General features: G+C 40.2%; 4 protein-coding genes across 4 annotated transcripts; 2 read left to right on the forward strand and 2 right to left on the reverse strand.

Moving 5' to 3' along the window:
- Window positions 1–19: 19 nt before the first annotated feature.
- cactin lies at window positions 20–4,495 on the reverse strand. Its single transcript, XM_008333781.3, has 10 exons — window positions 4,076–4,495; window positions 3,160–3,742; window positions 2,983–3,078; window positions 2,759–2,904; window positions 2,485–2,647; window positions 2,065–2,179; window positions 1,655–1,847; window positions 1,387–1,509; window positions 916–1,265; window positions 20–831 (listed from the first exon to the last, which is right to left on the reverse strand). The coding sequence occupies exons 1-10, from the start codon at window positions 4,378–4,380 to the stop codon at window positions 341–343; spliced, it is 2,565 nt and encodes an 854-aa protein (XP_008332003.2). The 5' UTR covers window positions 4,381–4,495; the 3' UTR covers window positions 20–340.
- Window positions 4,496–4,692: 197 nt separating this feature from the next.
- Window positions 4,693–10,704, forward strand: cdc34b (cell division cycle 34 homolog (S. cerevisiae) b). The gene is made up of 5 exons (XM_008333783.3): window positions 4,693–5,784; window positions 6,904–6,990; window positions 7,099–7,196; window positions 7,964–8,098; window positions 8,326–10,704. The coding sequence occupies exons 1-5, from the start codon at window positions 5,599–5,601 to the stop codon at window positions 8,534–8,536; spliced, it is 717 nt and encodes a 238-aa protein (XP_008332005.1). The 5' UTR covers window positions 4,693–5,598; the 3' UTR covers window positions 8,537–10,704.
- A 147-nt stretch (window positions 10,705–10,851) lies between these two features.
- On the forward strand, window positions 10,852–27,828 carry sirt6 (sirtuin 6). Its single transcript, XM_025066305.1, has 13 exons — window positions 10,852–11,100; window positions 11,801–11,928; window positions 15,039–15,221; window positions 16,146–16,205; window positions 17,602–17,697; window positions 17,785–17,865; window positions 18,385–18,508; window positions 18,726–22,788; window positions 22,919–23,064; window positions 24,374–25,468; window positions 26,369–26,572; window positions 26,644–26,746; window positions 27,783–27,828. The coding sequence occupies exons 1-8, from the start codon at window positions 11,035–11,037 to the stop codon at window positions 19,041–19,043; spliced, it is 1,056 nt and encodes a 351-aa protein (XP_024922073.1). The 5' UTR covers window positions 10,852–11,034; the 3' UTR covers window positions 19,044–22,788; window positions 22,919–23,064; window positions 24,374–25,468; window positions 26,369–26,572; window positions 26,644–26,746; window positions 27,783–27,828.
- On the reverse strand, window positions 23,061–26,646 carry LOC103395931 (relaxin-3 receptor 1-like). Its single transcript, XM_008333784.3, has 3 exons — window positions 26,342–26,646; window positions 25,052–25,495; window positions 23,061–24,952 (listed from the first exon to the last, which is right to left on the reverse strand). The coding sequence occupies exons 1-3, from the start codon at window positions 26,546–26,548 to the stop codon at window positions 24,341–24,343; spliced, it is 1,263 nt and encodes a 420-aa protein (XP_008332006.1). The 5' UTR covers window positions 26,549–26,646; the 3' UTR covers window positions 23,061–24,340.
- Window position 27,829: the final 1 nt, after the last annotated feature.

A 27,829-nucleotide genomic window follows, 5' to 3' on the forward strand; every position in this document is an offset into this window, starting at 1 on the left:
GTAAAAAATACTGCCAGGCTAAAAAGACGAAAATCTTTAATGGCTAATTTTCAAACAACGTTGTTTTCAACTTTGAGGGAATGAACAAAAATACACTGATGCAAAGTACAGTCACTTAGATCCAGACTTGTGGCTGCATCATTAAATCACACGTGATACCTCATTATTTACGTAATGCAGTATATTCAGGTGAGAGAATAAAAACTGAAGAACAGAAACTGGTCCAGCTCATGGTCACTATCACAGCTGAATCACAAGTTGGTCATTTACAAATGCATTTGTAGATATTTTAAATTCTTATTCTGAGACAGCATGTCCACTTCTGATGTAAATCAGCTCTTCATCTCCTGTAGCGGTACCGCTTGAAATGGAACCACAGCTGGAAAATCCCGTTGGCGAACTGACAGCGGAAGCCATGCCTGTGTGAATATTCCCACTCTCTGTTCACGATCTTGAAAGCGATGTCCTCGTACGGAGGGCCAGCATGAAACGTCAAGATTCCAAAGTCTTTGTTGTCATGGCTGGGGTCCAAGAAGTACTGCGGCGTGGATCGCTTGTTGATCAGATCTGGGTAGAAGATGTTGAACTTGTATCCCTGGACGATCTTGGGCGGAGGGTTGTCGAAGTCGTAGTGCGTCTGGTTGTACTTGTTCCACTCAAAACCAGTGTGCACACGATTGAAGAAGCGTGGTTTCCTGGGGCGATATTTGTCTGCCCACAAGTACATCTTCCCCGAAACTGGAATCTCCACACTGAACTGGGCCTCGTCGTTGCCCATGCCCTCCTTGGCTCGACGGACGAAGGCGTCTTCAGCGCTCTCATTAGCATCACCTGAAAATTACAAGTTACCATGAGCAAGACGTTTATTTTTCCCCCCACATCTGTGTAATTCTACTAAAGAATGTGTTTTCCTACCTGTGACCTGAAGCTGTCTGCGGGCCAGCTGCAGCCTGTGTGTGTCCTCCTCCGGGGTGATGGTGTGCGTGTCCAGCGGCAGCTCGGAACCTGACAGTAGCGTAGGACTGTAGCGGCCCGAGTCGTACTCCGCCTGGCTCTGCTGGATCAGGTCCTCTTCGGTCAACACAGCCTCCACCTCCTCTTCCTTCTCCTCATCGTCCTTGCCCTCAGCCGTTCCTTCTCCGTCCTCGTGCTGTTTTGGAGATTTTGAGGGCCCGGCTATTTCTTCACTTTCATTGTTTCCTCTGTTTTTGCTTGAAGATGATGACGGTCCGGCCTCTTCGGCTGCAGTTACCCGCATCCTCTCCCTGTGGTTACAAAAAACATTTTAAGGGTGAAAAGTTTGAGAACCACTGTAGTACTTCAACAATTCACTGGACTTCCACTGTATTTCAACATGTGCTGTTGTGCGTTTTCCAGGTAACTTACTCCTCATCCTCACTCAGCTGCTGCTCCTTGATGATGGGGAACAGGGGTTCACTCTCCACTCCTTGTTCCTGTTTGAGTTTATACAGCTTCTGACGCAGAACGTCTTGGTGTCGTTCTCTTAACCTGTAAAGTAAAATCATCATCATCATAAGAGTTTGCCATCAGTCTGGTAAGTGTATGCTGTTATAGGTCAACACAACACAACGAATTTAATACTGGTGTGTATTTTTATCCCCTGTGCTTTAAATGGGTTCCTGTGTATATGCACCTGGCTCGGGCCATGTATACTCTGACTTGCTGCAGCAGACTCTCCCAGTAGCTGATATCGAGATTGGAACCTCCCTCTCGGATCTGTGATTCGATCTTCATGTAAAGAGCCTGCAGCTGGCTGTAAGTCTTGCCTTTGAACACTGACTGCACATCGGTGCTCACAGCTGTGTTGATTCCCTCGCGGCGATCACCTGAGGTTTCAATGAGATTGCAATTGTTTTTTTGTTTTTGTTTTTAGAAAAAAGAGAAGAAAAAGCCGTGTGGTTAGATACAGTTCCTGTTGCAGTCACCACAGAGATGCTTGAAAATAACTACCGACACAGGTTCTCATGTACAGAGGAACAAAAGAGAGACCTCAGTGTGAAGTCACTGTTTCATGGTGATGATATGTCAGAATACTTCAAATACCTGGTCCTTTCCCAGATGCCTCCAGTTTTCTCAGTTTGCTAATCTCATCCTCAGTGATTGTTGTCATGTCTCTCCAGAAGTCCACATTCTTGCCCTGTTCCAACTCCATGTACACCTGCCAGTACAGAAGACACAGTGTAACACGTACCAATTAATAATATTAGGTGTTAATTAACTACTACAAGTCGTGTTCAAGGGCCAAATTAGTTCACAGTCTATGGTCTGCAGAATTACAGCACAGAGATACATTTGCTATAAATTAGGGTGTGTTTGGTGCCCCACAGTGGCAGTTAAAAGAAAAACACTTGACTACTAAAAAACATACAGTATATACTGTACATAGATAGCAAACCAGAGGCTACAAACTGGCTGCATTTATTGAGAATTGAGAAAGCGAACCAGAACCTCTAAACAACAAACCTTAATGTCCTCCAGAAGGTCATCCATGTCGGTGACCGTAAGCCCGTTGAGGAAGGTGTACGGCTCGTGCATCTCAACTGCAAGGTCGTCATCTTCTGCACTGATGTACTTTGCCAGAAGATCGATGGGTTTGGCACGACCGTCCCGAATACGGATTTTAGATCTGTAAATAGAATGAGAACAAGTCACCAGTTGTTGTAGACAAATCACAGACAGAATCCATTTGGTGGTACAGAAACAGACTGTGACTGTAGACGTGTTGCTGTAAACTCACCTCAGTTTTGCTTGTTGCAAATGGAAGTTATCTTCTTGTTCGGCCCAGGTCTTGAAATGCTCCGCCTCCTTCTCCCTCTGCAGCATCTCCAGCTCGGTCTCCCTCATGGCTTTCTCTCGCTCCCGCTCCAGACGAAGCTGTTTCACCTAAATTCACAGTAATTTAAATTAACTATGGAGTTTATCTGTATCAGGACCATTATATCAGCATGACAAAAATTGTACCTTCTGCAGCTCTCTGCGGTTTTCCTCCTGTATAAGTTTGTTCCTATCTTTGAGCTCCTTCTCCCCCAGGTGACCAATGCCTTTCTTATCCAATGCCTAAAAAAAACAGGCAAAACTTTAGTTATTTTCAAGTTAAACTACAAACATATATGATTTTCTGAATCCCTTTTAACCCACCTTCTGCCATTTAAATGTGCCAAGTAAGTTGTTGTCACCAAAAGGATTGTCTGCATTAGTGTAACCCATGTACTCCTCACTCCAGCCCATCTTTTCTCTTCTCTTTTTCTCTTTCGCCTCCTTCTTTGCCAGTCGTCGAGCTCGCTTCTCTTCTGGAGTCTCCAGGGCTTTTATCATTTCCTTCTGCTTTTTCTTCTCCTCCTTTTCTTTTACTGCTTTGCCCTCATGATCAGACCCTGAACTATCAGACTCAGGCGAACTGGAGCGCTGCCTCCCTCTACTCCTCTCCCGCCTCCCTCTTACCCTGTCCTCGCTTCTCCTCCTTCGCTCTTGGCTCTTGTCTCTTTTTCTGTCCCTGCTACTGCTCTTTTTTCTGTCACTGTCACACTCTCTCTTCTGTCTGTCCCTGGTTGGACTCCTTCTGTCAGGACTTCTTAGTCGCCTATTTCTTCTCTCTCTCTCATTGCTTCCGTCCTGGGAGCTGGAGTTGGACAAGGACCTTCTTGCCCTCTCTCTTGATGCTCCTCTCCTGGTTTCGGCTTCCTTTCCTCGTCGCCTCATTTTAGGATCATCTGAACCAGAACTATGATAGAAAACATAGTTTAACGTTGTTTTTAGTGCTTACATGAATTATGTTAGTAGAACTGCTTTTACAAAAATATTAAATAAATAATTTATTAGAAATTCAGAGTAAAGGATGATTACATAGAGAAACAATAAGCAAAGATTGATTGTAGGTCTTCATTTTCATTTCACTGAGCAAATATACCATACTACCTTATTTCATTACCATACCATACTCTTTAAGTCCACATTTACGACCGATTAAAACCACAAAGACTGATTTGTATTCATTATTTTTGTCTCATTACACATTGAAAAAATGTGTAATACACGTGTAAGGACAGTTTGTTACCTGGGCGATCGACTGCTTGATTTGCCCCGGTTTCGGCGTTGTCCCGGTCTCCTGTCACTCCCAGAACCACTTCTGGATCCCGATCGGTCTCTGTTCTTCGCCCAACGTCTAGCTGGAGAGCCTTCGCAAGAGTCCGCGCTCCCGGACCGTCCGCCACCACGTCCGGTTCTCTTGGTGTCCGGAGACCGGCTGCGAACTTTTATTTTTTCAGGTGACCGCGATCTGCTCAGTCTGGACCTGTTACGCCTTTCTCGGTGGCGGCTTTTCGATCGTGATCCAGAACGACGTCTTGATTTCGAATCCATCACGAAGTTTGAGAAGTGCAGGCCCTGAATGTTACCTTGTCGCGTAAATAAGACGTAACCAAGAAAAGTCGTCTGATGTACTATGGTGAGAATATAAGCTAAAATTAAATTTAAAGGGTGAGCAGAAGGGACTTCGGAAGAAGATTCGCTTTTATTCATAATCTTTGTAAAAAAAAAAAAAAAAAAAGGCCGGTAAAATGATTAGTTATACAGGCACTATAGGGGCAGCCTCAAGGGGCTTTTTATGGTTAGGCGCAATTTATGACGTCTGTGCACGTCTTTAAAATTCCACATGTAAACAATCATTCTTTTTGACAGTAAGTTAAGATACTATGGTTCACTGGTAGTAATAATGCTTAAAACGCATGTTTAAAGTACATAGCAATATAAAGAGGTTATAGATATATTTCATTAACAAAAACAATCTCGCATTTTGGTGACGTCACACATGACAAATGGAGTTTTATGAAAACATAGTTAAATTAAGTAATTACGAATTCTGACAGTGGAATAAATGAGCCCTCGTTTAAGATACTATAAATCCCAAGGTTATTTTAAAACTCGGAGTTATTGTTGGGTTGTTTTGGAAAACTGGACTTGATTTTGTCAGGTTAAATGAACTACAAGTACCAGGCGACACACAGCGCCATTGCCTGTTTTGATGGGAGAGGAAACTCTTTTCAACAACAGTATTCTTTTACCCAGCACCGCGGGCAGACATTGCTACCTTTATCTCCGACAAATCCATGCCAGTTGTGGCGTTTTTTCTTTTCTAACTTTGTATTTCAAGGTGGTTAAAACTGTTATAAGCTGTGGTAGAGTGTTCTTCAGCTGCTCGGTAAGGTGGAGCTTGTCAGCTAGCTCACGTTAGCCGACCGTCAACAGTAAATTTACGGCTTATGTCCGCCGCTGCCAGGTAGATAAACTAAGGTTGGAGCCACCGGTCAGCCACAATGGTTTGGTCAGTTCACCAATTTCTTATCACTGACAGCGGTAAATAATTCACCTGGTTCGGGATAGACTTTACGGTAGTCTTTGTTTGCATTTTCGCAACCTGGCTAGTTTGGCCTGTTTCATTGTCTCGGTAACACACCAGTTGTTATTCAGCGTTGTCTTTGGTTGTTTTTAGCCTAGTTGGGCTCATTTAGCCTCATTCGTGTAATCTAAACCGCCCAGTTTCCCGGTTCAGGTTATTTTCGAAAGCTTGCAAGTTTGGTTATGGCGCAACACGACTCCTCTCATGTAGCCAGCTCACAGAAAGCTCTTATGTTAGAGATGAAGAGCCTTCAAGAAGAGCCTGTCGAAGGTTTCAAAATAACACTGGTTGATGAGGCTGATTTGTACAACTGGGAAGTGGCCATTTTCGGACCCCCGAACACTCACTATGAAGGTGGATATTTTAAGGTAAGAATGAAATGTAGTTACAATTTTTGTGCGTTTATTGGCAGCGGTACATCTGACACTTGACAGAAACACTGTTGATCATAACAACATTAGGACAACAAATCGTAAACACAATCCAAACATTTAAAACCTCACGCAAGTCAGATAAAAATGTTTTACGTTAACAATAATTTAGGCTGATTATAATTCTTAACTTATTTTGCAAAACAAGAATAAAAATGTTTTGTGTTCAACAGGATTTAGTCTTGTCAACAAAGGCGGCCATGTTTGGTTGACGTGTTTTAAGAAAAGACCAAAGTAAATAAACCCAATTTCATGTAGTGTCTTACCACCCAGTGTACATTTACAAGCTCCAGTGTAAAGATACAAAAGATAATTAAGATAATAAAGATAAAGATAAGTTTAAACGGAATTGTTAAGGATATCTAATTACAACATGAAACCACTAGATGTTGCTAAATCCTTCAACAAGTACATTTGAACATAACGGTGGTCTATGATCTCTTTGCCATCTACAACACAAAGATGGATAACTTGCTTTTCACCTACTGTTTTCACAGTACAATCTGCAATGAACTAAGCTCAGCTTTTGCAGATACTGTATGTCATACACTATTTTTCACACAAACGTGTGACACAAACTTAAATAATGAGTAATTACATTGGTACCAATGCATTTATTTCTGATCAGTTTGCGTCTTGGGCACCTGGCTAAGTCAGGGCATTAGAGCCTTGTTCCATTTGCCATGGCCTCTGGCAGCTGGCCACAGAAAATTAAGTTATAGTCTTAGGAAATTAGTTCAGTTGCCAATGTTAGAAAACCAGATCGAAGCCTCCAAGAAAGACTTACTCTTGCTCCCATGTCGCAGCTGGCTAAAAAACTAAAAATGCTTGGAAATAACATGACCAACAAGTACAGCATCTTTTTAAAAAAATCCCATAATAATATAACATAATATTATAAACAGATTCCATTGTTGCTCTTTGAACAGTTCAAAATGTAAAACAGTCAGGCTTGTTCCATAGCTTTTCAGAAATTTGCACTAATTAATAAATCCTACAGTATCCTACAACATTTTTGAGTTGCATCTGAATCACTTTTTCTTTTCTTCTTTTCAGGCCCGGATCAAGTTCCCTATGGACTACCCGTACTCTCCCCCCACATTCAGGTTCCTTACTAAAATGTGGCACCCCAACATCTATGAGGTGTAGTATCATGGTTTTACTCAGTTATATGTGGTTCTAACATCCTCATAGTGCCTTCTTATGTGGTTACTGCAAAAGGACTAAATTGGACTGTTCCTTCTGTTTCAGAATGGAGATGTGTGTATCTCTATATTGCACCCTCCAGTAGATGACCCACAAAGTGGAGAGCTGCCATCAGAGAGATGGAATCCCACCCAGAATGTCCGGTGAGCAATCATTCATCCATCCATTCATTTAATATGTAGTCTTTCCTCTGCTCAACCCATACCCTCATATCACATGACATTTGTCTTCAGTTGACTCTGTTTAAACTTCCCATAAACCCAATATTGAATCCACATGTGGGAAATTCAACACTGTAGGTGTAATGGGATCTGTTCTTGGCTGGAGCTGTCAGCAAGTGATGCCATTGTGTTTGCTTGCGGTCAGTTCTTTTGCAGAACTGTACAATAAGCAGATATCACACTTCTGTTTATACTATGATACACTGTAATTCCTAGTAGAAAGACAAAGGCTACTGCATCCTTTACATAAATAACTACACTTTAGATACTAATTCGTCAGACATTTGCGAGGTTGTTTCAAACTGTAGAATTGTTGTAGCCAGTCACTTTAAGTTTTCCAATATAGTGGTTAAACTTGGTGTTTAACCAGTGTTTCATGGGATTTTGTGGGAAGTAGTATAAAGACCATTCTCCTGTCATATCCAAAGTTGTGTGGCTGTACAAGTTTTGTGGTGAGCCTTAAGAAAGAAAATGTGCCACATGACAGATTAGTGTGAGCCAGCAGTTATTCACAGCGGTACAGTTGGTAGTAACGCTCCCTTGCAGGGTGTTATGACACTGAGAAGCTACCCATTTGGTGGGCTTGAAATCTCTGACTGAGCCTTGATACCAAAACCTAAAAATCACTCAGTCTAAAGTTACATACTTTGCTTTATTTACACACTGTGGAACTTTTTTATTTCTTTCAGGACCATTTTACTGAGTGTGATTTCACTGTTGAATGAGCCCAACACCTTCTCCCCTGCTAATGTGGACGCCTCTGTCATGTACCGTAAATGGAGAGACAGCAAGGGAAAAGACCGTGAATATGTCGAAATCATCAGGTAAAACATATATACACATATATTTGTCAGATGGGATCTACATATAATTTTTGCATGTTATTTTTCAATAAATCTTATTTTTTAACATAGAACTGATAAAAGAATCAAAACAATAATTAATATCAATAATGGAATCAGAATCATTGATTCCTAACCCTACTTTATAGTGCAAAAAATCCTGCTGAGTCAAGAATTTTGTTGCAACAATTACTTTTGTTGTTCCTCAGGAAACAAGTCCTGGCTACCAAAGCAGAGGCAGAGCGAGATGGCGTTAAAGTTCCAACCACGTTGGCCGAGTACTGCGTCCGCACACGTGTTCCAGCCCCTGATGAAGGCTCTGACCTCTTCTATGACTATTACTATGATGACGATGATGTGGAGGGTGGAGAGGGTGACTGCTGCTATGATGAGGACGACTCCGGAAACGAGGAGTCGTGACATGCTTCTCACAGTATCGTTGTCAAAGCTGGCGTATGAAAAATATGCCAACTCCTTTATTCTGCCTGGGTTGTGAGATATTCTACAACCACAAAAGTTTTAAAGCTTCTCACTTCTGACCCAACAGAAAATGGCTGTTTTTACCTTGATCTCTGAATTCTTCTTGAGGGTTTTAATTGATGCTTCGTTGTTGAAAGGTCAAACCTGGTAAGAGTTGCACCAGCACAATTTTTTTCCCTATGTACCTTGGGACAACTGCTTTGTCATTGGAGTTATTCACTCCCATGTACAGTACAGAATGACTATAGGTTTAAAGTGATATATTTGTTTTTTAGAAGTGTGGTTGTACAATGTACTCATCTAGCGTCGGTGCTGGAGCCAGGAACTAGCCAGAGACACTGACACTCAGTGATACAAAGAACATGGTTGACAGTGTTGACAAAAGGGGAAAAAACTATTAAAACAGGAAACATAAGTATGTGTGAAAATGTGTAAAATGCTTACTTCTCCATTTCATGGTGCCACGGTGGAGTCAGCAGTTTATCACTGTGGCACACTGTCAAGACCTGCTGCTGTCTCCATCAGTAACTAATGTGTTAGTTAGTGACTTCACTATGTGAAATCCATTTTGGGAACTACCTAATTGACACATACTTGCTTGAAGAGACAGCATCAGTCTCAGAGCCACAGTTCCCCCTTAGGTAAATATGCAGCTTTTATATGCTAGAGATTCTGTGATTCACAAAGCATGTTCTGACCTTAAAGTAACATTAATAAGTTCCAGTTAAGCAGCTGAAGCTGACAGGTATGTTTTCAGTAAGAGTGGGTGTTAAGGTCACAGAACCGGTTCCTTCCTGAAACACTGATTCATGTGTCTGTACTATATACAACCACACTTCAAAGGAATTAAATTTATCCCAGTAGTGAGCATCAAAAGTAAAGACACACTGGTGCAAACTCTTCCAGACTCTCAGTCTTTTTGCAAATCATTATTAGCTGAAATCTAAGCGGGTTTCACTACCAGTCGTTTGTCTCAGCGACTGACAAAGCGGACTTATGCGACCTGATTATGTTGAATTCTGTCCACAAAAACAATGAATCAGATATGTCACTTATCCCGTCTGTGTTGCTTCACCAGGACAGGACATGAATTGACACAGGACTGTGTTTCTGACGTTCCTGTGCATGGCAGAACACCCTTTGGAAGCTTTGTCTTTTTCACTCATGAACAATTTGCCTTCATTGAGATCTGGTTTCAGCTTGGTAATAACAACACGCGTGACAATGGAGGACACTTGTCTGCTGAACTGTCTGATGAGCTGAGTATATGCGTTCAAAAATCCTCGTGATGAGTTTTTGCTAACATGAAACTGATCTTTGAGGTGTTCTTCTGGTTATTGTTGGATGTATTTCTCCGTCGTTATGAGTGTGGGGTTCTATTATTTGAAGTAGCTCAGATGTAAGTTGTGTAGGGTGACCAGGATTTATAGGGCAAGTGGGTGGGCAGAACTAATTACCAATCAGAGCTGTATTCCTCCTCACGTTTGATTCCAATCTGGACAACCTACAGGAGCCAAAGACCTAAATCAGTGTAACACCGAAAATGTTATAGCACTGTTTGTTGTATTCTGTCTTTGATTGCTCTGTTGCTTTTGTATTTTAGTTTATCTTTGATAAGACCTTATGCCTGCACTCTGCCGTTAGAATCTTTTTTGTGATGAGATTATTATGTTTGTTTGGCAAGAAAAAATAACTTTTGTTTGAAATGTGTTTGTCTAAAGAAGATGTTGCAGTACCAGTCAATAATATGGTGAATTCTTTTCAACCAGGAAAGTGGAAAAAGGTCACATTTGTGCATTTCCTTTGTGTTTACTGAGGACAAATTGTACATCATTCAAGTGCATTCTTGGGTAAACAGTTTTTATTATTTCATTTAAACAAATTGGGAATCATAGTAAATTTCTCAGGACAAATAATCACATATAGAATCATTTAAATAGGCAACTATCTCCCTCTTTCGTTGGTCTTTGTTGTTGGTTTACATTTTCAACAGAACACTTAAGTGGTATGCACATGTAGCTGTATAAATGATCACCTGGTTGTTTTACTCACTTTTGTTTCTATTTTATTTTCTGCTATTTAAAATAGTAATAAAAATTATTCAAAAAGGGCGGCTTGATGTGTCTAGTATGAAAACAGTGAATGTAAGGGGGCGTTACATAATCATGTGAATTTAATGAGTTGGTGTACTAAGACAATGCTCATAAGTGAATGTCCAGCCACAAAACACGACCTAAACGATTGTTTGTTTTATCTTTCCAACAAAGACAAGTACGAAATAAGTTGACTTAATTCGTTCGCTCTGTAGCGTTAATAAAGCTTGAAGTAAAACAATAATAATCCCATAAAGTCGCGTGACAATGACGTCACCCATATAGCCCAGCTAGCATACCACTGTACAACACGCGGAGAGGAGAAAAGTAAAAACTAAAAACACAATGTCTGTAAATTACGCTGCTGGACTCTCGCCGTATGCAAACAAAGGTGTTTGTGGACTTCCTGAGGTAAGGTTAAAAAGACTACACTCACCAAGTTTCTTGAACAGCAAAGTTGGCTAACAGGTTAGCCCAGCCTACAGCATTCGTATCGGTGTCGGAGATGAGTACATTGAAGTATTTAAATCCAATTTAACACTTCAAGAAACTCCTCTCCTTTAAAATCAACAGTGTTTAGTATTTTGCGAAAACACGAACGTTTTAAGCGTGCAAGATGTTATCAATATCAACCACGTGGGTTTTGTCGTGCAATGTTTGTTCAATTTCATGAATAGATGAATAAATTGACAGTGTGTTTGAGCGATAATACAAAAATACGGTTTGATAATGTGTCTCTGTTTATAGTTGACTCCTACAACTGCTATTAACAATAATAATCAGAATCATTTTATTGCGTACTACATTTATTTGTACAGTTAATAGACTGCATGCTGTTGTATATTTAAAAAAATTAAAATAAAGTTAATTGAAAAACATTTTCTGCATGTAGCATTTTCTCAAAATTCTGTTTTGTCATGTGTTGCTCACATTTTGCTGTCTCTGCTTGTGTACTGTATTTCTCTGACCTTGTAAAACACAGCAACAGCCTTCAGTGTGAAATTGATCTGCAATTTATTTTTGTAATTGATGGGAACAGTGACAAAGCAAATAAATTTACCAGGTAAATTGCTAATTCCTGCCGTGCTTAATGGTTGTGTGTCTCTGTCAGGAATTTGATGGTCCGGAGGAACTGAAGGCAAAAGTAGAGACCCTAGCCCAGTTGATTAAAGAGTCTCAGTACCTGGTTGTCCACTCAGGAGCAGGAATCAGCACTTCATCAGGAATCCCAGACTTTAGGTGAGATGTAATCTTGTTCACCAAGTAATTGATACAAATGTAAATTGCATCTAACATAGTACTACTGTAGCCCCAGCTGATATTGCACAGTTTGATACCAAGTAGTTGTTAATTCTTAATTTGTAGCTATCCCAATTAGAGGTTACTTTAGCTGAGTTTAGTTAATCAGCCATTATTTGATCCTCCTAGTAATTCACTTTTAATGGGATTATAATCCTGTTTCCTGTTGGTGTTATCAAAAGACAAATCCACACAACAGTTCTGCAGTGGTGCAGGTAATAGACTGAAGCTGTATGGATGCACACAGCTTCCAGACAAATTGAAATATTGTTCTAAATATGTTGCTGATTATCAGTAAAACAAATAGAGTGCTGAGTTGTTGTCACCTGCTGTTTTGTCAGTATTAGGTAGTTGTTTATAAGCAGGAGGCTGAGCTTCTTCTTCAGCTAAAGGCCATTATATCTCTCCAGAAAGAGTGGATACAATAAATAATGCTCTTAGATAAGCACTTACCAATCTGAAAATAAATTAGTCAGCATGTTAGAAAACATTTGAAAAGAAAGCTCTGTGTTTTGTTTGTCTCCTTGTTTGATTGATTCCAACTCAGATTTGTTTTAGTTTAAATGGGAATAAACATGAGTTAAACATGCACGTGTTAGACAGCTTGAATTGTTGATTAAAGGGATGGACGAACTAAATTATTGGCTGAATGGGAACTCCTACAGTCTTGTAAAGAAAATATTTAACTGGTCTTAATGACACATGGTTGAATCACTTTATGTTTTAATTGTAACAAAGGTTTCAAAAGACTTTATGTTGGTTGTAATACCAATTATTGTCCAGAAGAGGGCGGTACACGCCCGTTTCGCAGTTAAATTAATTGCTTTTTTGTCTTTTGTAAAACAGGTATTTTGTTTGTTTTGTTTTGTTATCTGTTCTAATCCCCCATTAATAGCTCAGGTGGAACTATTAAAATAGACATTTCACATCAAGTTTCTGCTCAAACAGAAGCACGTTCACATTTCACCTGTGTCTGACATATTTTTTACTCTTTGAATTCAAATATGCATGCTCGCAGAGAGCCCCAGGCACTTGACTAATATTAGAATGTTCAGCCTGTCAGTTAGACAGGATTGACCTTGAATGGCAGCACCATTAAAGCCAGGGTTTCTACTCTGGCTTTCAGGTGTATGTCATGTCCTGATGACTGCTGCATATACAACTCACAAACCCACATGCTGCATCTGGTGATCGACCCATTTACCAGCTTTATACATCATCCTTGGCTTTCATGTCCTGCACCATCTCTCATGGTGATAAGCATGTAATAAATGATGTAGGTGCTCCTCCACTAATACTGCTGTGTCTTTGAACTGGTATTGGCGCAGAATGCAGCGAATCATTCTGATGCTCAGAGACAGGGCTGTTTGAGTTCACTCACTGTAAGTAAGAGATGAGGCTGTCGTGGTTGCATTTGGGTACAAGACGCCTTCATTCCCCAGTTTCATGCATAATGATATGTGGCGTGTCCTTGAAGCAACTTGCACTGTTGACACCAGGGTTTACAGCAGCGATGGGTTCATTTTTTATGCAGACAGACTGGTTAATTAAAGAAAGACCAGCCACTTATTTTATGCATTTCAGTCAGAAGACCTTGTGCTTCTAACCAAATAAACATGTTTCACAATTAATTGTATTCCTGAAACGTCTTTAGGGAAAACTTTAAGAAAGAATGAATATTCTCTGGGCTGATACGTGTTTTGCCTTTAATTCTTCATGGCATGTATTCAAGCAATTTCTTTATAGTAAACACCTTTACTCTGCTGCATGTAGCTGCACTGGGTACAAATAGAAATAATACTCAGATAGATTGTAAAACTTAGACCAGGAATGTCTAATGTCTGGTCCGGGGGCCAATTGTGGCTCATCCTCAAATTTCATATGTTTACATATTTTATAGACTTACTTGTGGCACAGAAGTATTGTATAAATATGCATGTAAAAAAACAATATTATGTTTCACCAAATGAAGGCAGCAGTGATGAGTAGTGGCCTTATGGTGTATGGCAAAATCTGTGTGTGAGAGCTGCTTCCAGAACAAGTAAAAACAAGTAAAGTTTTTTTCCCTCTGAATCACAGAACAACAGTTTTCACCTGAGTTGCCAAGAGACAGTTGCTCTTCATAGAGAATTCAATGTCAAGGGACACTATCAGTTGTGTCATGCTAATGCATATGAAAAGCTCAGACAACATAATTTACAAACAATATACAGTCTTTAAAATCTTGTTGATGAAATGAAAATGCATTGTTTGCAATCATATTACCTAAAAAAGTTTAATTTGCATTTAATGTCTGACAGATGATTGGCTCCTACACATGTTCCCCAAATCTGGCTCTCTTTAAAAAAGTTTGGACACCCCTGATTCAGGCAATATTCAGACCCTCAAGGACCCAAAATGTGCCTAAAAATAGCCCCAAAAAAAGATGATATCATCAGCATGCAATTATTACCACAAGACAAGGTGCATCCAACCGCTTTTCATTTTTTAATGGCAGAATCAAATGTGAGCTATCTAAACAGAGAGTTTCTCTTTCTTGACTGACTGCTGATTCTTTTCTCTGTACCTATTCTGTAGTTTTCTCTTTTGATCTGGCATAAAGAACATGTTTTGTCCAGAGAACTGCAGCTCAATCCATCCTTTTTTCTCTTTAGGACCATTCCTTTTAAAAAGAAGAGTTTGCTGTGTAAAAAAAATGCTGTCATTCTCTAACAACACATCTTTTCTTTTGAATTTTTTCATTTAAAAGAAATGGACAAAAAGAAATGGCTGATTATCTGGCCTACTGTCATTACCATTGTTTTTTCAACTCAGACTTCAAAAACTCAGCACTCATTTTGGTACAAATAACATTTTTTATAAGGATCATTTTCCACTGATCTATTGAGGGATCTGCCAGGAATACAGTCCCCTGCCCCTACCACCAGGAACAAAGCTGTTGTAGAAAAATACAATACAGACGATTGTAGTTTCTCCAATCTGTTCACTGCTTTGCAGCCTTTCCAGCTCTAATCTCCCCTCCGAATCTCCCCTCCTCTTTTTGGTTGCAGGGGTCCAAAGGGTGTGTGGACATTAGAAGAAAAGGGCGAGACTCCTCACTTTAACACCACTTTCGAAGATGCCCGGCCTACCCTGACTCACTTGGCTCTTCTAGGCCTACAGAGAGCTGGGTACCTCAAGTATCTCATCAGCCAGAACGTAGATGGTCTGCATGTTCGATCAGGCTTTCCCAGGTAACAAAAAAAGAAAGATGGTATTGGGCCATATGAGACTCCTGTGAAAAATAAACAGTGATGCATGTACAGAGTTGGATTGGTGTGAGTCCTAAGGAGAAGCGATGATAAGTGATCATTTAGTTTGAGTGTTTTCTCTGTATTTTCGCAGAAGTACTTCTAGTACTGTCATCCAAGTATCTCTGTTTTGTGGACAAAATACAATAATAATAGGATAAAATGATTGAAGGCTTAATTGAGTTTTCATAATATGTATGTCAAATGGTTCTGTCTGATCCTTTCATTTCTTTTTATTTACCTTTTCTCCCAGTTTAGTTTGGAACTGATTTAGTACCAGTTGAACATAAGCCATTAAACTGAAGTACATTATAACTGTTGTTTGCACACCAGGTTGTTATGTATTTGTTGTGACTCACTGTCAAATTCATCCTTCTTTGCCTGGTGATGGTGAGCTGAAAGCTGGAGCAGCAGCAGAAATAACATTTGTCTTAATTGCCTCGTCAAAACGCCACTTAATGATCAGTTGAGTGGAAAATGTCCGTTGTACTTTTATCCATTACTGTATTGTTTATTCCCTCTTTTCAGAAAAGCTCTTTCTTTCTCTTTTCTTTAGTTGTTTTGGTTCTTTAGGGTTAGACAGCAAGTGTTAGCTCTCTAAAAAAAAAACAAAACCCTGAGACAGCCAAAAATCTGCTAAAGTAAACTGGTGTGTACTTAAGTTCTGAGTGAATTGAGGCCACATAAATAAAGACAGAATATTTAACAGAGCAGAAGATGAAAAAAGTTCTGAGAGAAAGTTGTGTTGATAAACCCTGACTTAAAATTAATTCCCAACGTTGATCTAAGAGAATATTGCCTTTGTAATCTTTTTGCCTTTGTAAACCCCATTATCCCCTCCTGTCCCCCCATCTCCCCCTCTTCCAGGGATTTGTTATCCGAGCTCCATGGAAATATGTTTGTGGAGGAGTGTGAAAAATGTGGCCGGTAAGGATGGAATCGTACGTGCACCAAACACCTACACTTATTTAAAACACCACCATTATCTTCCAAAGACACAGGTTTTCGCACATTTTCCCCACATAGTCCTTTAATGAGGTCTAACTGAAGAGCTGCTCCAGCAGCTGGAGATTCTGATTACTGTTCAGCACATGCCAGCACACACTGCATCACAGCAGCCTTACATCTGGTGAGGTTGTTGATGCCAAATGTGGGGTTAGCTGCCTCTCACACACTCTCCTGAGATTTTTACTCACTGCAGGTAGCCACAGAAAGTGACAGGTTAAAAGCCTACAGCAGCTCCTCTGTGCCTAAAAGCATCTTGTCAACATAGTCCCATTCCCAGAGGTTAAAAAAATTCCTTTTAAATCTGGATAAAGGGATTTGGGATATGGGAATGTGTTTAATCTACAACCCGTCACTACTGGGTTAAAATATCTCTACAAGGCAGTATAAAACAGAAACATGAACATTGTGGACAGTGGTGAAAGTGCATCTGCCTAGGTTTCAACAGCTAAACATTGTACCTGTGCCACATGGTTACTGTATGTATCAGTCATGAACCTCAGCAAACATTTTCCTGTGATTTGACAGAAATACTTGAGCAATTTTGGCAGTGTTGGTACACTTCTAGATTTATAATATACAAACACTGTGAACAATTAAAAAAGTTTATTAATCGCTGGGTAGCTGTGATGGTAATTAATTAATATTTATCAGTTCTAGATCGCTGATCCCATTGAGACTCAATGGGATAATCCCTGATAAAATAAAGATAAAATCATATAAAGTCACTTTTCCTATGGGCTGATTCTCAGGTGAAAGATAATGCTACAGGTCAAAGCAGCCACCAGTTATGGCAGCAGAGTTACGTCTTCTTGTTTAGAGGGTTCACCTGCATAAATAATCCTGGGTATTTTATTGTGGAAAGTCTGTGAGATGCAGGAGCTGCTATTATATGAAGTTGCCAAACATCCAGTTGTTGAATCACCTGCAGTAGTGGATGTAAAAAAACATTCCACCGCTGATGGATAGAGACAAGAGAATTGAACTGTGGTCAGCATGCGATAACGAAGCCTCAACAAAATAATAAGTCATTAATCTTCATATCTTTTACTAGTCTCTAGACCCAAACAACAGAAGTCAGTGTTGTAATTTTGTCACGTTTTCTCCGCACATGCTGGGCACCTTAATACCAAATGAGGCTTCAGTTTATCGGCTGCTCAGTATATCTTCCTCATTAAAAAAACAAAAAAACAACTCCAGCTGGGTGATGCAGCCTTACAGGGAGTGCCTATTATCAACAAACAGATTGCTGGAAAAAGGCAGTATTTTTTGTAAGCATCAAACTAAAGTTCAGGAACATGGGATTTTGTTTTTTCAGGCAGTACGTTAGGGAAAAGGTGATCGGTGTCATGGGTCTGAAACCGACGGGACGTTACTGTGACGTTGTGCGCTCCAGAGGACTCCGAGCCTGCAGGTTACAGACCACCTTGTGCTCTGAGAATGATTTTATTTTCGAAGTTTATTTTTATTCTTCACACTTGTGTTTTCTTCATTAAAACAGAGGGAAACTTATCAGCACCATATTGGACTGGGAAGACGCTCTGCCTGATAAAGACCTCAACAAAGCAGATGAAGCCAGCAGGTGAAACAAATCGAACTGAAATTGTTTACCTCTACGGTTCATAAACATGGTTTTGTTTTTAAATTCAGCTACTGTCTCTGAACTGTTACCACTCAGGACATACTGTTGTTTTCCCAGACTTACTTAACTGTTTTCTATCTCAGGTTCCTCAACAGCATGTTACCAACATGTAGCCATACTGAAGGGTAAAATAGTTAAATATATATATAATAGAGATGATATAATATTATTATTGTGACTAAAATCAGTGTTTCTTCTTTTACACCAGCACAATGCCAGGTCTTTAGAACTTTTGCGATACAACTGGAAAACAGTTCCAGTTGTTCAGACAGTTGTTGCGTCTCTGCATCTCAAACCAACCAGCAAAACACAAAGACTGTGACCACAGGAACTGACCAAACACCGCTCTGAGATGTAGTGATATTTTAAGGCGATTAATTAATGGACCAAGATAAGAAGAATGTCAGGATGAGTCACTGTTGTTAAATCATGACTCACTTCTCTGCTGTCCACATCCAGACGGGCAGACCTGGCCCTGACCCTCGGCACGTCCATGCAGATTAAACCGGCTGCAGACCTTCCTCTCCTCACCAAGCGCAAAGGAGGGAAGATTGTCATTGTCAACCTTCAGCCCACCAAACACGTAGGTCTCACAACTAAACCTTGACGCCATGTTTAAACCCTCCCAAAAGCATAGTCTTTCCTGCGGTTGAATACATTTATTGCCTTCTGAGATAAATAATTACTTTAAAAGTCCTGAGTAGTGATCCTGAGCACCACTGAAACATAATATTTTATTTTTATACACTTTAATGACTGTAATACATGTTTGTAATTATCTGTCATTTTTGGTCTTTTAGGAGAAACACGCGCACCTCCGTATTAACGGCTATGTTGACGAGGTTATGAAACTGTTGATGGAGCGGCTGGGATTAGACATCCCAAAGTGGGAAGGACCGACCGTCTGTGAAAGCTCCACAGTCTCTCTCAAAACAGAGGCTGATGTCAAACCTGCGTGTGCAGTGACAGCAAAAGGAAAAGTGAAAAAGGATGTGGTTAAGGAGGAGAGGAAGAGGGAAGCTTTGGCACCAGAAGACGACGGGGGCATCAAGGAGGAGATGGTTTCAGTAAAGAGAGAGAAAACCGACTGTCCATCAGTTATAAATAAAGAGAAATAGCCCCAGACATTTTTCTTTTCTCAACAACAACAACAACAACTCAACACAGATCCATCCAGAAACAAAGTTTACAAGCCAGGGTGCACAGTTTCATCATTTTCAGAAGATGAAAGTTCTCACCACCAAACACCCTGTGGAACAAAGTGGAGTGGTTTTTGTTCATCACAAACGTTTTACACTAAAAGATGTGAAACATGCCTCACAGCTAAAGTTTCACAAACTACTTGTGTCGTAAGAATGTTTTATTAACTTTTAATTTTAAGTTTACAGACAAGTATGTACTCTGAACTGCGGATTTTCTATATTTAAAACAAACTGCATTCACTTTACTGCAGGCACCTATACAGTGGTCACCGGAATCCATAAGAGGTTTGACCTATTTCCACTTTTTCCTGCCGAAATGATTGGCTCTAAATGGAACCTGCTGTGTTTCCAGGAAATTGTTCTTATCTCAGGAAAAAGCATTGTAGTGTTTCAGAGAAATATGTTTTACTTTTTTTTTATACAGGTTTTATGTGCAGTGTTGTGTACTAATGTCATGCACTCAATCAGCAGTTGCCTGGTTGCGTTTGTCAGCCAGTGTTTCATAGGAAATAGAGACAACTCTCATTGTTTGCACCGTAAAACCTTCACCCTTAACCCGACCGTCTCTGACTTAAAAATCTACACAAGGGTAGTTAAAAAATGTATTACAGCGAGCTGCATTGTGAATCATGGCTGTAATGACTCTTGCTTTTTTTGAGAGGTTATGTCGATGGGAAGAGGTAAGAAGAGCTTTCTCCTGTTTTTGCCCTCAGTACAAATAACGGAAGAAATATAGAAATCCTGCACCTTAGGTGTTAAATTTTGAAGCAAAATGCGCATTTGTTAACACTGGCTGTGTTTGTGTGGAATATTCCTGCAAAAAATATGTCTCACAGCTGTTGAGCTAGCCCCAGAACTGGGCCCCAGTGTAGTTCTACACTGATGAGCCACCACCAGACATTTAAAAAGATGCCTCAAAAACAGTATGTGATGATGTACTTCTAATTTAAATTTACCCGCAATTTGCTTACTACCTGTCAAACCTAGGCCTGTTTAGTTGAACACCATGCTGATATACTTAAGGAATTAAAGAAAGACACCCCAGGCTCTTCAACAGCTTTGAGTCATTTTTTTTGTTTTTATAACCATCCACTGCCACCTGTTGGAAGACCATGAATGTTGCTAGAACAATACCTAAAGTCACCTGTGCAAATTGTATCATGAACAGGAGAATCACACAAAGGCAACCACTAACTGTCCAGGCGCCCTGTCACATCCTTCACTTGGCAATTATTGGGAACGTTGGTTTTCAACCTTTACGAGTGTAAGTAAGTAAGAGGGTAAGTTCTAAAACCTATCATCAGAGAACTCTGTGAATGTCTTTATTGAACCATGTCACAACCTCCATCTTCGTCTCATCTTAAGACTAAAACAAAGGGCCTTTTATAACTTTCAGTTTTGGTTAAAATATAAAGATCAGGAGGAGCTTTATATAAAACCTGTAAGAAAAATTCAATAGTTGAGTTCATTTTTTTTTCAAGGTTAAAAACTGAACAAAGATCATGTTTTAGTTTAGATGAGACTGAAATGATAACATCTGTCTGAGAACATTTTCACTTCCAGGATAATTCCTCTGCCATCCTCTGATATCTTTTATCTGTTTTTGTGATTCTGTAAATTGGGGGAAATGCTTGTGTCATTGACCTTTACTAGGACACAGGAAAGTGATCATGTCCATAAAGTTTTTGAGGAAATTTCTGTAAATTTGTTTCCAGCTATATCAACAAAAATGTTTTACAAATCAAAAGAAGGTTTTCAAAAGGAGGTTAGCAGCCTGAACCCCTTGTGCTTCTAAGAAGATTATACCTTTTTCAGTCCTTGATTAAATCTATAAAATGTCTTTCTTAGCTGTGGGCTGCACAGTCACCCTGTGGAACCATAGAGGAACAGGCTCTTCCTAAATGCTGGGACAGAAAATTGAAAATTGTATAAATTGATTGAAGTGATGACAGGCGGTATCACTATGACACAGAAACCTGTTGTACCTTAGCAGATTGGTTGGCTTTGTTGCTTCTCCCCGTCTTAGATTCTGTAGGTAGAAATATTACACAATCAAGAGGTTGAAAGCAGTGCTGCGTTGGCTGCTCCCTGGAAGAACACCAGTCACCGCAGCATTTTCTCAGTCTGTGATAGCGAGCCTGGAACTGCACAAACAGAATTAGGGACTGCATAAAAGATGATATGGTGTGATGAAGCCAGAATCAAACCCCTCAGTTAAATTCAAAGTGCTACGTCTGGAGGAGCACAGGCTCAGCTCATTCACTATGTTTTTTAGAAGAGTGAAAACAATAAATGAAGCCAAATAGGTCAGACTAACCCTGTTGTCATAGCCCCTAATCTGAAACATGTTGAAGGCCATGTGAAGAGCCGTCAAATCAGAGCATGCAAGGAAATAATTAAGTGAATCAGAGAGCACAGGGTTGACTGTTTGAATCTCATTAAAATGACACGAAGATGATTCTGTTTATGGAGGTTAGACGTACAGCGACTGTGGCTCTGAGGAGGAAACTCAAGTAGCAATTACTGTGGAGGGATGTGATGATGAAGAGGAGCGGAGAGAAAGAAAACTGACAGGAAAACATGAATGTGACAAATGATATTTTTTTTTATGAGTGAATCTGCTTTAGTTCAGTTATTTAGTCTAATTTTTGTCCCATTGAAGCCTAACTGCTTTAATGTTTCTGAGAACACAACCGCGTATTTAAATTGCTCTTGTGAATCAAAAATACTCACATGCAACACAATGCCTTACACACGAGACCCACAGGAGATTAGAACTGTGTTTTGTTCCATAGAAAAGAAATCGAATTATCTATAATTTAACTGGAAATGGACAGAAAAATTGGCTTGTTCCCTTAGAGTACACGGGGTGTCATGAGCTCACTTTTTTTTTTTCATTTGTGACATTGGTATTATTAATAGATATTTTTGTACTTATTGAAAACCTTTTACATATTTTGGCCTTTAAAAAAAAAAAAGAAACAAAACAAAGAATGATCAGTGCTTTTAGGACTTGTGCATTTGAATTGTAATTTCTACAAGTCGTGCTTTATGACAGCTCTTATTGTCAGACTTCAGAACCTCATTTTACTTGGCATTTATATAGCAATCATCGAGGCGACTTTGGCCTACATCTGTTATCTTCAGCCCAAATTGTCCATCTGACCACATGGTCGACCAGGCTAAAATTCTGGACCTTTGAAACTGTACATTTTCAAGAGCTTTCCTTAGGTCCTTCTGAATAATACTGCAATACAACTCATGTTTTTGAAACTTTATAAACTCCATTATCATTTTCAGTTAAACTGTGAAATTGTGCAGCCTTCAGGGATTTTCACCAGCAGTAAAATTATTAAAATAAAATAAAAACAGAGCAATGGGTGTTACTGCATCTCAAGAGAGGAGGAAAATAATTTACTTTTTTAGAAATAATAACCCAGCTGTGTAGAACGTGTATAAAGGTTTTGATTGCCCTAGAGTTTTTTGAACATGCAGTGAGCCTCTGTCATCGTGCAGTGAATTTATTCTATTACAGAAATGTGCAACGGAGAACCGGCTCCAGGTCTTAAAGGCTTCCTGACCTGCTGGTGTATAGAACTACGGTTCTGACTGAGGAAGTAATTACCAGCAGAGTGGCATTCTGCAGAGATAACATATAGAGGTGTGTGTTACGGCACATTAGCCCTTATCTATCTGAAGCTGAATATGTTTATCTCAGCCACAAAGGTCGCAAATGGCAGAGTCGTGCTCTTTTGTGGAACTAACACTAACATTCTGCTTTGTCTTCCCAGGTTTCTGTGCATCTGTCATGACGGCAGGAAAGATTAACGTCAGACGTCACCAAACGTATTTGTTCTCCCATTTTTATTTAATGTCACAGAACACGTGTGACTTCACAAAAACAATCCACAGCAGAACAGCAAGGCAGACAGAGAAGGTAAACAAGAAAACGGTAAGATGGCTTCATGCTAGTGTCCGACACCAAATAACAATTCTTTAGTCAACACAGAAAACTGGACAGAAATAAATATGACATATATTACTCTCAAAGAAAATGTGACAATCTTACAGGTTTTTAAAGGTGGAAAAACATTACAAACACAATGCATTACATCTCTTGACTGCATGAGGAGAAATAGTCTGTAGTTTACAATAATGTAGATCAGAGGTGATTGAAATGTTTAAAGTCATACATTTACAGCAAAAGGTTTAAGATAGGTTATTATAGTAAATATGACCATTTGGTTGATTGCTGTGAGTTGGATGAAATGATGCCAAAGAGGCTGGTTAACTTTAGACGGAGGCTGGACAGCATGGATTAAACCCAGATCTAATTATTACCTGAAGAGCACAGCTTCTTGTTATGCTAGTCGAGGATTTGTGACTTTGACGTCAGCGCTGACGACTGAAAATCAGGTCAACTTCATTTGGACCTCAATCAAAAGAAAATGTGCCATGAATTTGAACTCGAGCTTGAAACTTTTAAAGAAACTGAAATGTTCTGCCGTGACCTAAACTTTAGACCCTAGGGGGCTAATTTTGACTTTTTTGGAGAATGACTCAGACTGGCTGAAATTCCGCTCAAGTCTCTTGGACTTCACTGGTTAGAAATTACACAACTCCACTGTTTCTGTATAGGCCCAAGGTGGTAGAGGTTTAGTGAAATGAAATTCTAGTTAACTTACTGTAACATAGAATTTGATTTTTATTAGTGGCAATGAGTGGATAGTTGAATTTAGATTAACATTTAGCACATGCCCTGACAAACGAACGAGTGCAACCAAAGGATACAGTAAGGCCTAATGATTATACTTACTTTTATTATTATCGGAGTAAAATTATATACCTACATTGATAATATTTACTTATATAAACTGAATATACTTTACATGTTGACCTACTTGGCACAAAATGACTCAATACTTATATGGTTATTAATTTAGATTTAATCTAAAAATAGAAACATCTATATTTTCACCCTTTAATTTCCATTTCAATAACTCCTGACCTACCACTACTCCCTTATCTACTTATTGATGAACTTTGTCTTAGAGCATCAGTAAGGGCGCTTGAACACTAAGCAGAGAGGAGCTGGCTTTAATGCTAAGCTAAGCTAACTGTAGCCTCATAAACTTTTTCATCAAACTCTCAGCAAACAAAACCCAAATAAATAATGTCCCCACATTGTCAAACTGCTCCTCGCTCTGAGTGAATCACATATTAATGTCTTTGTGTATCACAACCAGACTGGATGGTGCTTCCTCCACCCGTCGGCCTCTGACCGCCGAAGTGAGGACGTTCCGTAAAGAGTGAGAGACTCTGAGCAGGAGGTCCTTTAGTCCAGCTCTGTACTCCTTTCGGATCAGGCAGTAGAGCACAGGATTGAGGCAGCTGTTTGCATGGGCCAGACACACGGTCAGGGGGAAGGCGTAAGCCTGGGCGTTGTAGAAGGCTTTGCTGAAGGGCACCATGTCAAACTTTATCAACACCCCCCACAGGGTGAGGGCCTGGTTGGGCAGCCAGCACATGAAAAAGGATAGAACCACGATAGTGACGGAGCGGGTGACTTTGGACCTGCGGCGGTGACGTCCCCTCTCGCACTCTGACCTCTCTGTGACCGGCCCGCTCTCCATACTACCGACAACACGCCGGCTCAGGATGAACCTCAGGAGGAGCAGGTAGCACACGCTGATGATAATCAAGGGAATTACAAATCCTATGAGGACTTTTTGTGTTTGATAGAGTCCAAGCAGGACTTGTGGATCCCAGTGGCCTGAGTCGGAGTCAGAAAACCTCACCAAACAAAGCTCGTCGTCCGCAGACACCTACCAACAAAACAGGAACACAGACAGCTGCTCACCAACAACCATAGACAATTTCTGTCCTTAGGTTAAGTAAAATGGGCATTAGAATATCATAGAAACCTGGACTGTGGTGGAGTAGAAAGCGTGAGGCAGAGTAGCCACCAGCGACACAACCCAAATGGCTAAACTGACCCACTTGGCTCGAGCAGCGGTGATTCTGGGGCTTTCCATCCTGAGAGAAGTGACCAGGGAGCGGTAGCGGGTCACACTCATGGCGGTCAGGAAGAAGACGCTGGCATACATGTTGAGAGTGGTGACCGAGCTCACAATCTTACATGTGACACGGCCGAAAGGCCAGCGAAAATCGAGCAGCGTGTCCACGGCCCAGAATGGTAAGGTCAGGACAAACTGGAGGTCTGTGAACGCCAGGCTCATCACAAAGCAGTCGATGGAAGAGTGGTGGTGACGCCGGCGGCGGGAGTGGAGCAGGAACAATGCCAGGAGATTACCCACAAGGCCCAGCACACATACCACAAGGTAAACCAGAGCAATGAGAATACGCACCTGTCGGACAAAGACGTTTATTATTTTCAGGTCAACAGGAGGCAATTTTTGAGATAGGACGGTGGTAACGGCGAGCAAGCTGAAATTGTCCCGTTCAATCTGAAAGGAATAAAAAATCACCACACCAGAGAGGCAACAAAGATGGAGCAGTTTTCAACACGAGGATACACAAAGCAATTCAAAGCAAAAAGGAAAAGAATTAGGAGAAAAGAAAATACTTGGTAGAAAAAAAGTTGTTCATTATATTTAGTAAAGGCAAAGTGTTAGGCTCAGATTTTAAAACCCTACAATACGTTTCATGACACATTTATAATATCACTGCAAATGCAAAGCAACATGAACTAACACCTAACAAGTAATCTGTCTCTCTGTCTCTCTGGGTGTCATTGTAAAATAGCAGTATTAATTAGTATTACAATAGTCTTGTTCAAGCTTGATTTTAGTGCCTCGACTACGTCTGCTGCTATTTGAGCCACAGCCATGTCAAAATTAAAAAAAAAAAAAACTTGCTGCAAGGAACTATTCATGAATGTTTTGTGCAGTGACTAACAGTTATGATCAACAGTTGCAAATTATTGAGACAAAATATGGAGAAAACCGTAGGTCTGTTTGTCTGTTTACTTAAAGTTGCAGACATTATCCCAGTCTGTCACCCGCTGTGTCAACAAACATTAAAGACAAGTAGAAAAAAACTCTATGTATGACCAAATGTTCTCACTTTTCTTTTCCTACAGACCGTTATCAGCTTCATGTTGTTATTTAATGCCACTGGAGCGTTGTGGGAGTAACATGCAGCACGGACAACCACGTGAATTATTTAAGTGGATTTGAGTTATATGAACTTACAGCCAAGTTTGCCGTGTCTTCGTGCAGGTCCAGTGAGGACTCCTTGGACAGGATGTAGAGCCAGCAGTTCAGGGAGAGGTTAAAAGTTGCCAGGTTGGACGTTCCACCCGTGGCGCTGACCAGTGTGGAGATTTCACGCTCGTCCTCTTCTCCGCACACACTCAGAGAAGTCGGAGGTCCGGATGATGCGCTGCCGTTGCTCTGCATTGTGGTGTAGAGGAGGGAAAGGAGGTGGAGAGTCACTTTTTATGAACCAAGTTCCGCAGTTTCTCCTCCTCCTCCCTGACTCTCTGTCTTCTCAGTCAGGACAGGTCTCACGGGTCGAGGGCGCACAAATCCACATCGTCCTGGTCCTGCATCAAGTGGTGGAAGAAAGCGTCAGCGATGGATCACTCCTGCGTCCGTGTACGGTAGCTTCTTAAAGTGTATTTACACGCTTTTCTAACTTTATCCACAATCTTGTAATTCATTTTTTCAAGATTAAATCACAATTATTTTAAAGTCGAGCAAAAAGTCAGACTTTATGAAGCCCCCACTCTTCCTCTGTCCCTGCGTTTGTGTGTGCGTGTTTCTCTTTTTCCTCTCTGTGTCAGTGTTGCTCTCAGCATCCTCACACTCAAGGCTTTTATACTCACCGGACTCTCCTCAAACGCTGGGTGGCGCACATGCGTACACGCAGCATCATTTTATTCCCAGCATGAATGAACTGAAAGAAGCTTTTGTACATATCCATTAAAGTCAAAGAAGTATTATTTTTAATGTGTCGTGCGCGCGACAGTCAAATCTCTTTGTTATTATTATTTTGCATTTTTCATTTCCGTGCACTTCACGTGGGCTCTTCGGCTCTGCGTTTCCTCATTTGTAAATTCAGAAACGCTAGAATAAAAGCTTATGCTTAAAAGTAAAATAAAAATAAAGGAATACAATTCCGTGATTCTAACAGAAACCCATAAGACAATGACTGAACCTGTTGCTTGTGGTAAGCATCCTTGTCATATTCTTATTGATTTCTGTATTTCTGTCGTTGGTTTACTTATTGATTATCCATTTTCTATCAGTTCATATTCTGTGCCTTCTGCAATGCTCTGTTCTGAGCCACCTGGGTTTTTCCTTTTAATGCTGAACCTACTACAGTCTTCTCAAGATACTTTTTATGTTTTGATGAATATTTAAACGTGTATCCTGTTTATTCTTCCTTTTCCAATAGCTTTTATCTAGGACAGCCTATGGGACAGGATGTGTAGGAGACACCTTCTGCTGGGACACCAGACTGTCCTACAGTCTGACAGTGTCACACATGCACACATATATGTATATACATATACGTCTTATTTACCTCACTAACTGTCAATATATTAAACAACAAAAGAATATAATAGTATTAACTGGAAAGAGTCACAAAACGTACATGTCATGACCTATAATGATCTTATCATTTCAGTTCTCCCACAGTGTACCCGAGATGAAAACTAAAGCCAGTTTAGTGGA

The sequence above is a fragment of the Cynoglossus semilaevis genome, chromosome 20 (genome assembly GCF_000523025.1).
Source record: "Cynoglossus semilaevis isolate Cse_v1.0 chromosome 20, Cse_v1.0, whole genome shotgun sequence".
In the NCBI taxonomy this organism is placed as follows: Eukaryota; Metazoa; Chordata; class Actinopteri; order Pleuronectiformes; family Cynoglossidae; genus Cynoglossus; species Cynoglossus semilaevis.